The sequence below is a fragment of the Diadema antillarum genome, unplaced genomic scaffold, assembly GCF_040938485.1.
Source record: "Diadema antillarum isolate AM-2024a unplaced genomic scaffold, OU_Dant_1.0 scf00000103, whole genome shotgun sequence".
NCBI classification, from domain to species: domain Eukaryota; kingdom Metazoa; phylum Echinodermata; class Echinoidea; order Diadematoida; family Diadematidae; genus Diadema; species Diadema antillarum.
The window spans coordinates 889584-902719 of record NW_027270992.1 but is presented as its reverse complement, the minus strand read 5'-3'; the positions used below and the strand labels follow the sequence as shown (position 1 = coordinate 902719).

General features: G+C 33.8%; 1 protein-coding gene across 1 annotated transcript in view; it reads right to left on the bottom strand.

Moving 5' to 3' along the window:
• LOC139718995 (uncharacterized) overlaps window positions 1–11843 on the bottom strand; it is a 39901-nt gene extending 28058 nt beyond the window's left edge. The window contains exons 1-5 of the mRNA XM_071630434.1: window positions 11744–11843; window positions 4703–4774; window positions 4070–4141; window positions 3521–3592; window positions 2978–3049 (exon numbers count right to left, since the gene is read on the bottom strand). Of these exons, the coding sequence (XP_071486535.1) occupies window positions 2978–3049; window positions 3521–3592; window positions 4070–4141; window positions 4703–4774; window positions 11744–11748 (293 nt within the window). The 5' untranslated portion in view covers window positions 11749–11843. The remainder of the gene's footprint in view (window positions 1–2977; window positions 3050–3520; window positions 3593–4069; window positions 4142–4702; window positions 4775–11743) is intronic.
• Window positions 11844–13136: the final 1293 nt, after the last annotated feature.

Genomic DNA, 13136 nt, shown 5'->3' with positions numbered 1-13136 from the left:
ACATCGGAGTAACGAATCTTTGGAAGAGCGAACGTATCAAAGTGCAACCTTAAACCTATTCTTAATCATTACTTTTTTAACATGTGTTTTCAAAGTAAGCACAAAAGCACAAACAAACTGACGATCTCTCTGTCTCTTAAATGTAAAATGAAAAAAAAAAAAATCTTGGAAAAAATTACAAATGAATATTGCTTTTCATTGATGAGTATAAAACAACACCATGTGATGATAAGCGGAGGATTTGTGTGTTTTCATCAGACAATAATTTATTGTATACTGCATGATTTTTGCTCGCTTGTGACGGCATTTCGATGAATAAAAAACATAAACAAGCAAACAAAAACTTCTCCAGAGGAATTTGGAATAACGGGAGTGCACTGGCAATTCTTTTCTCTGTGTGTTGGAGCTCGATCCCTTCTCTGTGTCTCAGTCATTTTCATTCAACTGCTTCCACGTCCTTTTGAAACTTTTCCGTTTCTTATTCAACACATGCTCATTACAGACTTCTTCCGTCATTATCCTGAATGTGATTGCGTAGCACTTTTTGGATTTGTTTTGGTTTGTTTTGTTTTGTTTTTGTTTTCTGTTTGGTCGCAGCATGTTCAGGCTATTGAGGGAATGAGAGAAAAATCGTCATGAAGAGAAAAATAAGAATGAATTAAGGCATTTAATATCATGACAATTACAGCGAACGTCCGTTATGGAGACCAAAACTGGATGTGTTCTGTTTGAGACGGCAGCTACCATACTCAAAAGATAAACACTTAGAGCACCTGTCACTAAAAAGTGGCACTGATCCTCTTTCTCCTACTATGTAATCCATTGACTTATTCAACCAACGAACATCCGTGAAAAAAACGTTTTCCGTTTGTTATTACAGGTAAATTGAGTGCTGAACGCTATTCATTTTCGGGTATGAGCGCCTCGGTGATTTGGTAATATTTTCAACTAACATTAATCTTATGTGCAGTGATATATTTGTAATTGTCAGAAATTTCCTTTCTCGGACAGAACGTCCGTGAGCGAAACTTTCAGAACCTGTAACAGTACAAATTGTCTCCAGAACCTCATTAGAAAGAAATTTAAACGCACAGAAATTACAGATTACGCAAAATTCCATTTTCCCATAACTTTGTTTTAAGTGTTTAGCTGTTTTTGTATAATTAGAGGGAAAACAAGCGTAAAATTGTGAGTAAATTTTCAATTGTTTGTTCATCATGATCACATAACGCCTTAAAAATTCTGAAACTACTGCTCTAAACTCATTATTTACTTTGTAAAACTTTATTTGTCGCTATTCGAGCCAAAAGTTTTAAAGAATACAAGACACTTTGGGGACAAGTTATCCCTATTGGAGGGATTGCATACGTCACGGACGTTCTCTGGAATTATCACGGACGTTTGTTCTACTACTAGGGTCATGTTCCAGGACGGATAACTAATCGGCAGAGAGTACCTAGCCTTCCTAACTCTTTCAAAAATTTGAAAAGGTATTGTCAATGCAAATTATAAGAAATTTGACATCCTTACAACATATGTATTGCTCAGAGGGGGGATCAGGAGGTGAATTTTCAGAGAAAATATCAATTATTTGCTTGGTTTTTGGTGAATTGCATGGTCCAAAAACTGCGGACGAACCTCAGTCCGCTCCAAAAATGGCATGCAGCTCCTCGGCAAGAGAGCCAAAGGTGAAATGCACCTTCGCCATCAAAGCAAGATGGTGTCCCACTCGAAAACGTTTTAATCATCACGGACGTTCTTTTTTTCTTGGAGGTTCGTCTAAAAATACAATTTCGGTTCCTATTTGACAAAGGATGGACAGAAACTCAAAACAAACATATTGTCTTGTTGCTAGATCTTAGTTGATTACGACTCAGAACAATATCGCCGATAACGTTTCATGGGCTACGATCTTTATTAGAAAATAGCGGAAGCACGTCCGTGACGAAAACTGAGTATAATTTTGCATAAAAGAATATTACGTCCCATGTACAGCCAGCAGACGTACAATTTTTGCAGGATATGTTCATTAGGTGGAACACCAAATTTTTGTATACGTTACAGTTGAGGCAACAAAGTAGAATTTGCAGCAGCGATAGAAATAAAAGCATCACGGACGTTCGTCTGTTTAGGACTTTGATATTTTAATTGTTCTCTGTAATTTTGTACGTGCTCATGAAGTTCTTATAATTTTGTGGTACATACCCATGATATGTAAGATCAAGAACATGGTCAGATATTAGATGCCACGTACCATTAAAAATGCACATCATTAGTTTGAAAAACAAAAATTATTGTGAAAATAGCGTTTTTACCGTATTTTTACGCTTTAAGTCCTTGTGAAATGAAAAATATCAGGCAAAAGGCAACCAAACCATATATTTCCTGAAAGGAAATTTACCAATCTTTGAGATGACATGAAAAAATCTGGTTTCTTAGATCATCCTGGCGTGTTCTAAGGGAAAGAATGTCAGAAGGTACGAAAATTGGCAATTGTACATCGTTCAAAATTCTCACCCATATATATATATATATATATATATATATATATATATATATACAAATATACATACATTATTATGATAAAATTAGGTAAACTGCTTCAGTCTAATAGTGCAGTACATAAATTGTCATTACATACTGTTCTAGAAAGAACTATGAATTACAAGCCTAGTTTTTACCTGTCCTCTCCCCTCTATTTCCCCATAATTTTCTTTCATAGTGCACATTTCACAGTTCATAATTATGTTATTTCATTTCATTACTGTTTTTTTTACTGTTTAGCCTCTTTGATTTTGTATACAAAGAAGTATTACGCTGTTTTAAATATTTTTTGGGGTAGTTAATAGAATGGAAATGAAAAAAGAAATGAAATCTAATGGAATGGAATGAATAAAATATATGTATGTCATTAAGAAAGTTAGTAGATTTAAATCGATGATACAGAAACCAGTGCATCTACTTAAATGATGCTCACCACTGAAGCAAGCTGTTCTGACTATCAACGGCATCTCTGTTTATGTCAGGAAGATCACCTCTCCATAAGTCTCTATGAAATTGTCAATGTGATGAACAAAATAAGAACAAAATACAAACGTGTCACAAATCTTTCTTGAAAATCTTCGCAAAAATGTATACATTTTGTTTTTGTTGTTCCTCTAGACAATGTGAAATAAATAAGGTAAACAAATGAATAGATTAAACGAAAACAATGCACAATGAGTTTATTCAATCCAATTGAAATAAAGAGGATAAAAGTGAACAGTGAATATGAGTTACGTTTTGGTTTATATTTGTATAGTTGTAATATCATTGTGTATCCAACGAAACATGCCCTACGAAATCGCATTCCCCTCAGGTTAAATGATATCAGGATGCGTCTAGTTTCCATCGATTCTTTCTCTATTATTTCGTCTGCTCATTTTAAGTAAATTCGTTTATTTCAATTTCTCCATGACGTACCAATTGTGTTAATTACTGAACAGAGAAAAAACAATGGGTTATTAGCTCCTTCACTTACAGCCTGGCATTGACAGTGAAGCTCACGAATTCACGTTCCTCTTCCAAGTTTCCTGCGTTTTCCTCATGGTACCTGTCGATGTTAACGTCAAGTGATGAAACAAGTTAGTATAAGATATGCTCTAATCCTTTTATCAATGGATTGACTGTGACTTTTTGAAGTACCTCCTAAGTGTCATTACAAATATGACTGTATTTCAAATAAGTCGTTATGTGAGGAATCCTGCTTCACTACATGTTTTAGATGTGAGCATACATAGTCTTTGAAGAAATATTGTTTTTAATTGCATATTTAAATGATTATTTCAATCATAGGGACAACCCGTAGTGAATTGTACGGAGGTCTTTTTTTTAGATAATCACTTTTTGATGTAAACGAAAAAGAATATTAATTTGTTTGTCCTCATGAAAATGTAGCCTGAATGTAAAATATTGGACAATTTTGAGTCAATCACCTTCTTTTTTTTTGGGGGGGGGGGGTGGGACAGGTAAAGGTCATGTCAATAATAAGATTTTAATAGTGAGTTAAACAAAAGGAAAATACACTTACAGATAAAACAGACTCGTGAGACTCTCAAATGCTCCTCTCTCTACTTCCTTAAGGTCGATATTCCAAATATCTCTGCAAAAGGGAATTTAGGATGAGGAAACATGGCAAAAATAACAAAAGCAATATTAAAATGCGCATGTTCAATACCAAAATTGTGTTTGCCACATGACTTTCATGTTTACACATAATTTGCAAATGATGCAGCAGTTCGAATTAACAGCAGATCAATTTTTGCTTCTTTCATTTTGTCGAGTTATAAACATCATGCAGTATGGATATTGTAGACGTTGAAATTCCTATACATTGACACTCATAAACATTCACACACACTTAAGAATCACACTGCATCTCAAGGGAGAGAATGTAATGTAATAAATACACTATATTTCTGTAGCATATTCGAAAAAGCGAACTCGTGGTAATCACCCTCTGGAATTTCAAAGAAAAGAAAATGGTAATCACATAGAAAGATGTGTACTATATCAGGTTAACTAAGAGCTTAATCCAGTCGCTGACAGTGTTCTATTTATGATAATGTCCTATTGTAAAATCTTTTGCCTCTGTTTACCGAACATTTTGTAAAGTTTTTGTCACGAATTTGATATTGATGGGCATGGACTCAGTTATACTTACAAAAGCAGTAGACTTCCCACGTTGTCGAATGAATTTCCTTTTATCACTGCATTGTTGTTGTTCGAGATATTTCTGTAGTATGCAAATGAAAAAAAAATGCAAAGCAATTCCATGTACTGTACTAAATCCAATCTGCAAAGGGATTTGACTTTTCGAATGACTTTTAGCGCGATTTTCTATTCAAAGCTAAACTGCACCCTGTCAGAGTGTATTTCCTTTTTCGCTATACATTTTGATGATATCGAAAAAAGCTCAAACATCAGACTGCGTAACACAAAAAGCGAAATGTCTCAAGACAGCAATTTTTTTCAATTGAGAACAGATTATGAAACATAAAATTATACAGCATTTCGTTTTCTGTTACAAATAAAGTCAGTTCATATCCAGATGTATTAAGTACCAATCGACATCAGACAATGAAAATAATTACGCAAACATTTTTTGTTTCACTTTGTTTTTCCTCTCTCTCTCTTAATTATTCATTCATATTATGTGGCCTTGCATCAAACAATATGTATATATATATATATATATATATATATATACATATATATATATATATATATATATACATGTAAGTAAGATGTGTTATGAATGGAGCAACAACAACGAAGGGGTTGTCAAATTAAATTGAAATAGAGCATGCTATATCAATACATATTTCATTCATGATAAGTGTCAATATTTGGAGAGTAGCAGTATCCTTTCTACAGTTATCAGAGTAGAAAGTGAAAAGTGTGTACAGGCTTTTTTTAAAAACAAAAATGGTACTCTATACGACACTCATAATCACACTATTCTCCGAAATAGTGTGCGAGAATAAAGAAGAGTAAAAAAGGTTTCATTTCATTATTCCAACCTTTAACATTAAAGAAAAGAAGTCTTGCTCCCTCAGAAAATATGAACAAAAAAAAAAAAAAAACTCATACATGACATAGAACCCACGGTAGATCAAATATAAGCCTTTAATACCCCTACAATTCATTAACTACGCGTTTTGGTTTTTTTTTTTTGTTTTTTTTTGTTTTGTTTTTTTTTTGGGGGGGGGGGGATGGGAATGAGGTATGTATGCCTTCAAAAAAGGGGAAAAATGCATGTTCCTATTATATTTTTATGCACATAGTTAGGCGAGTGTGAAACAACCAGATATAGGAGTTATGCTTGTTGTTGTAGTATTAACGTGAGGAATTATCACGTGATAGGATAAAAGAAACAACAATTCCCTTTTCATGAAATTTCTTTAATACAACGATATTTTTTTTTACCCTACACCATAAAACCAACAATTAGTCGCAAGAAATATATTTCTAGCACAGAGTGAAAGGGGAGACTTTAAGTTTAGAACGATGTATTACTCGACTCAAATGTAGTTTCTAAAACTATGTAAGTATTTTTCAGAAAACACAAACTTTGGTAAAATGTGTACTGAGAGAGTAACATTCCATAGCAACGAAAATGAAGGTATTATTATTGATATTATAGAGATAAAATTGTTCAATTGATATATTTGTATTAATGACAAATGTCAGCTTACAAAGTAGAACAACCATGCTTTAAAGGATCACTGCTTTTCTTCAAGTAATGTTCCAAGGAAGCCATATTTTGGGGGTCTTTCAACAAAAGAGAAATTAATTGCCTGCAAAATAAGATAACTACATGCATTCCACTACTCTGAAACAGCTGAAATCCCACAAAAATAACGGATAAAGATTACCTGTAATGGACCAACATAATATTATAATCAGCTCAGTAGCTCAATTTGCTCAAATTATTACATTCTTGCAGAACATCCTTGTTTCTACTAACAGTCAAAGTTTGATTGCTTAGCTCAAAATAAAATATATGATGATAACAGTGTGGTCCAGGGTTGTACAGTTGTTTCTTGTATACAAGGAAGTAGCACATATTCTATTTATCTTCATGTACAGCACGCCTAGGAGACAGCTGTTTTAACTACTCATTTTTTTTTATGAACTACACATCCTTAAATGCTCATTTCAAACACTTTTAAATGGTTTAGAATGGTTGAAAAGAAAGTGTTATACATTTCTTTAAAGTTAACAGTTTTCTACAAATATATACATATACATATATATATATATATATATATATATATATATATGTATATACATATACATATATATAATTTGAAACATGTGAGGGGAAAACTGACCAGAAACAAACAATAATAAATAGTGAGATCTTTAAGCAAAGAAAATGGGTTTTCATCGGGATTCGAACCCGAGACCTTCGGATTACTAGACCGGTGCTCTACCGACTGAGTTATTGAAAGTCCTAGATCGGTGTTCGTCTCAAACCCTTAACTCTCTTTGCTCGTGTGGTCAGTAGCTATAGTGTGTGTATGTGTGCCACACACACACAAATTAACCTGACATAAACCCAAAGGATGTAAATCAACTTTGGAATAAATGCGAGGGATCGCCGAAGCGATGCAGCTTTTTGTAATATAATTTGAACATAATGAAAGCCCATATATATATATATATATATATATATGTATATATATATATATATATATATATATATGGGTCAGAATTTTGAACGATGTACAATTGAGCCAAAACAAGGCAAAATCTAAAAAGTAGGAAATTCTCCAAATCATTCATCTTACCTGAAAGAGTATAACTCAAGCTTTAATATGAACCCAATTATACTAGGATTTTCCCAGAGGAATAAGTTTTTATTCACCGCTGAAGTTTACCATGTCCAGAGCAGCGAACGTCCGTGAGGAATAGTACTGCACATACATTTGAATACCATTTAACATAGTTTCCAAAGATCTGATTCAGTTCAAAATCCTAACGAAATATCTTAAGGGACATGTGTACGTGATTGCAGAATATTAAGCTTGTACTCGTAACCTGTACGTAATGGTAGACAACTAATGATTTAACTAAATTCGTCATTTCTGTGAAAATATTGCTCTTCCGCTAAACACTTTCTCCACTTTATGCGCATTTTACAGAAACTCAATATTTTCACCTCTTATTTCACTGTCCTATACTTTAATCCTCACTCCCAAATAGTAATATACCTTTTTAAGATGTATCTCATCTGGGCAGTCTCTATAACCCAACAAACATAGCATAGTTGTCATCACGGAGGTTCGCATGTAGCTCACGGACGTTCGGAACAAACAAGATATTGAACAATGCAGCTCTCTTGAGTTGGAAACGTATTCTATTCACAACAAACAGCAATTTCATGTCGAGAACAAACTCCTCTGCAAAATCCTGAATAGATATTACCAATTCTCAATTATATAAGCTTGTTTATCTTCTCATACTGAGGAATCAATGAAAACAATTTTCCATCTCTCGTAATGAACGTACAAACGTACGTGTAATCTCAGTGACGTAGTCCATCCTTGAGAACGAATACATGTATATTTATCAAAATTTCGCTATCTTGAAGTAAATATTGAGATCCTAAACTTCAATAAAGTCTACAATGCAAAATTTGCTCTTTATATAACGAACATGGTCACAGCTAAAATTATGACAAAGAATTAATATAGAAAAACAACAGTAATGTGCTCCGTTATAGAAATACGAAGTTTAGCTGTGGAGGGCAAACGAATACGTTAGGAAGAAATCCCTCTGTGTTTGCTCCTTGTGTTACACACTGATACCGAGAAAAATTTGTGTTATTATATTAGTCAGAAATGATAATAGGTTCGATACTGCGAAGTTTCGTCATAACAAGACACAATAAGTCCATATATCTTGGATGGATGTTTGTGACTTCGATATTATATACAATATGGTTTGTTATAACAAACCTTTTGTAGCGCGTCATTTCGGAGGCTCGTTATTCATACAGTTTGTCAATATGAAAATCGATAGAGTTCGTATAATTATGAAGCTTTTTTATTCGGTAAATGATAGGAATCTCCGAAGGTTAACCGAAAGGCTAATTAATTGGAACATGAAAACTTATGTTAGCTTATCCAAGAAACAAGTTAACAACTAAAATCCTCCAATTTCATAACCTCGTAATAACCGTTTTCACCTAAACGAATATCAGGCCTATTCCACTTTTGAAGAAAGGACCTAAAAATAATGATCCTTAATATCTATTTTTCGAAGAACATTTCTAATAACAAACCTCCTGAATTAACTACAATTTTTTTTTTTTCATTTTGGAATAACAAACCTTTGGACATCGGAGTAACGAATCTTTGGAAGAGCGAACGTATCAAAGTGCAACCTTAAACCTATTCTTAATCATTACTTTTTTTAACATGTGTTTTCAAAGTAAGCACAAAAGCACAAACAAACTGACGATCTCTTTGTCTCTTAAATGTAAAATGAAAAAATAAATCTTGGAAAAAATTACAAATGAATATTGCTTTTCATTGATGAGTATAAACAACACCATGTGATGATAAGCGGAGGATTTGTGTGTTTTCATCAGACAATAATTGTATACTGCATGATTTTTGTTCGCTTGTGACGGTATTTCGACGAATACAAAACATAAACAAACAAACAAAAACTTCTCCAGAGGAATTTGGTATAACGGGAGAGCACTGGCGATTCTTTTCTCTGTGTGTTGGAGCTCGATCCCTTCTCTGTTTCTCAGTCATTTTCATTCAACTGCTTCCACGTCCTTTTGAAACTTTTCAGTTTCTTATTTAACACATGCTCATTACAGACTTCTTCCGTCATTATCCTGAATGTGATTGCGTAGCACTTTTCGGATTTGTTTTGGTTTGTTTTGTTTTGTTTTTGTTTTCTGTTTGGTCGCAGCATGTTCAGGCTATTGAGGGAATGAGAGAAAAATCGTCATGAAGAGAAAAATAAGAATGAATTAAGACATTTAATACCATGACAATTACACCGAACGTCCGTTATGGAGACCAAAACTGGATGTGTTCTGTTTGAGACGGCAGCTACCATACTCAAAAGATAAACACTTAGAGCACCTGTCACTAAAAAGTGGCACTGATCCTCTTTCTCCTACTATGTACTCCATTGACTTATTCAACCAACGAACATCCGTGAAAAAAAATGTTTTCCGTTTGTTATTACAGGTAAATTGAGTGCTGAACGCTATTCATTTTCGGGTATGAGCGGCTCTGTGATTTGGTAATATTTTCAATTAACATTAATCTTATGTGCAGTGATATATTTGTAATTGTCAGAAATTTCCTTTCTCGGACAGAACGTCCGTGAGCGAAACTTTCTGAACCTGTAACAGTACAAATTGTCTCCAGAACCTCATTAGAAAGAAATTTAAACGCACAGAAATTACAGATTACGCAAAATTCCATTTTCCCATAACTTTGTTTTAAGTGTTTAGCTGTTTTTGTATAATTAGAGGGAAAACAAGCGTAAAATTGTGGGTAAATTTTCAATTGTTTGTTTATCATGATCACATAACGCCTTAAAAATTCTGAAACTACTGCTCTAAACTTATTGTTTACTTTGTAAAACTTTATTTGTCGCTATTCGAGCCAAAAGTTTTAAAGAATACAGGACACTTTCGGGACAAGTTATCCTTATCGGAGGGATTGCATACGTCACGGACGTTCTCTGGAATTATTACGGACGTTCGTTCTACTACTAGGGTCATGTTTCAGGACGGATAACTAATCGGCAGAGAGTACCTAGCCTTCCTAACTCTTTCAAAAATTTGAAAAGGCATTGTCAATGCAAATTATAAGAAATTTGACATCCTTACAACATATGTATTGCTCAAAGGGGGATCAGGAGGTGAATTTTCAGAGAAAATATCAATCATTTGCTTGGTTTTTGGTGAATTGCATGGTCCAAAAACTGCGGACGAGCCTCAGTCCGCTCCAAAAATGGCATGCAGCTCCTCGGCAAGAGAGCCAAAGGTAAAATGCACCTTCGCCATCAAAGCAAGATGGTGTCCCACTCGAAAACGTTTTAATCATCACGGACGTTCTTTTTTTCTTGGAGGTTCGTCTAAAAATACAATTTCGGTTCCTATTTGACAAAGGATGGACAGAAACTCAAAACAAACATATCATCGTGTTGCTAGATCTTAGTTGATTACGACTCAGAACAATATCGCCAATAACGTTTCATGGGCTACGATCTTTATTAGAAAATAGCGGAAGCACGTCCGTGACGAAATCTGAGTATAATTTTGCATAAAAGAATATTACGTCCCATGTACAGCCAGCAGACGTACAATTTTTGCAGGATATGTTCATTAGGTGAAACACCAAATTTTCGTATACGTTACAGTTGGGACAACAAAGTAGAATTTGCTGCAGCGATAGAAATAAAAGCATCACGGACGTTCGTCTGTTTAGGACTTTGATATTTTAATTGTTCTCTGTAATTTTGTACGTGCTCATAAAGTTCTTATAATTTTGTGGTACATACCCATGATATGTCAGATCCAGAACATGGTCAGATATTAGATGCCACGTACCATTAAAAATGCACATCATTAGTTTGAAAAACAAAAATTATTGTGAAAATAGCGTTTTTACCGTATTTTTACGCTTTAAGTCCTTGTGAAATGAAAAATATCAGGCAAAAGTCAACCAAACCATATATTTCCTGAAAGGAAATTTACCAATCTTTGAGATGACATGAAAAAATCTGGTTTCTTAGGTTATCCTGGCGTGTTCTAAGGGAAAGAATGTCATAAGGTGCGAAAATTGGCAATTGTACATCGTTCAAAATTCTCACCCATATACATACAGATACATACATTATATACATGAAGGGTTTGTTTGCAAAAACCGATAAGTCCGTTTTTCAAGTTTTTGAAGTACGATCTCTGCCTTAAAGTACAAAATAATACCTTTTAAATGATATATTGGTCACTACATATAAAGGTATATTTTTGAAGTTATGGTCAAAAGAAGCAAAAAAAAAAGTATTATTCTCTTTATTTTTGTTGACCTTTAATCGCAAATATTTCCATTTGGCATATATGGACTTATCGGTTTTTGCAAACAAACTCTTCACATATTCATTTGGCTTTGACCTAGGTAGTCACAAACTGAGAGCACATGCAATCCGAGGGAACACTTACAACATCAGTAGATTAGTGAAAGGATCAAAAAGGCCACTGTGAATGTCCAGTAGATTGTTGTCCGCAATATCACTGAAACAAAAAAAAAAAAACAACAACAACAATGCCTTGTTCGATTACTATTAAAGGGTGAAATTGACCAGTGACCGAGACGTGTTTCAACCATATCAAGTCCAAGGGGAAGGGGGGACTCATTGTGCTCCCTAAGGCATTGTCATTTGCCACTCCTACGCCCTCAAACAAATTTCAACTAAATTTGGCGACTTTTCCTATTTTTTTAACAATAACTAATTTACTTAATAAAGGATATTTCCTACTTACATGAAAAGTTCAATCAATATTGGCACATTAAAAAATCAACTTTAAGAAATATCTGGTCGTTAATGAAACTTGATACAACAGATAGCCTTGCTCTCAAGTCAGTGGTTGTCTCCATTTATCATATGCGGATCTTATCTTATTATACGAGCTATACTGACATGCTGAATGCGCGTTGTCATCTTCTCATGACCCTTAGGCCTGTGTTGTTTATTTGTTCGGGTTTGCGTGGATGTTTCTGAGTTAACGTGTATTTGTTTAAATGCGCGCGCGCGCGTGTGTATGTGTGTGTGTGTGTCTGTGGTGTATGTGTGTGTGTGTTTGTCTGTGTGTGTCATCTTTACTTCTTATGCAAATTCCCTCCACATTCTTTACTAAAGCTAGTTCTATTTCAGTTTCATGAAAACCAAATTATTTAAGTAATACGTAGGTTCATAATGGGAATGTTCTCGTAGTTGCTGCAGGTGTGTATGTATTATACTCTCTTTTTTCTACTTTTGTCTGTATTTGCTTTATGACACTCTCACTCTCCTCTAAGAAACTGTTAATTCTTCGTAGCAATAAATTTGTATTATTTGGATATGGCATTAAATGAATTGAATTGAAGTGAAGTGAAATGAAATGAAATGAAATAAAATAAAATAAAGGAATATTTCATACTACTAGTTGCCAAGGCAACCATAAACTGACAAACATGTTAGGCCATTTTTTTTTCAAACTTAAAGAGTATAGGATTCGCGTTTCTTTGCTGAAATTTGATGAAGAAGTAATTTGTTAAGTAATTATGATCTTGAAATGTTTTCCTGTTATATCCTTTGTATGTGAAAAGGCATAAAACAATATGTATATTGAAAAAAAAAGCAATGCTTTATTTAAACAACGCCCTTCTCTGTTATGTTATTTTCATTCCTTCACTCAAATTATGGTTGTAAAATAATTAGCTTATCATACTATCAATCTGCAAACTCGAATTTTCATGAAAATTTGATAATTACAATGTATGCCTGTTCCATTCTCAAACATTTTATCACATGTCTCATAATGAATTTCTCTATGTTAATATGACAAGTGTCCC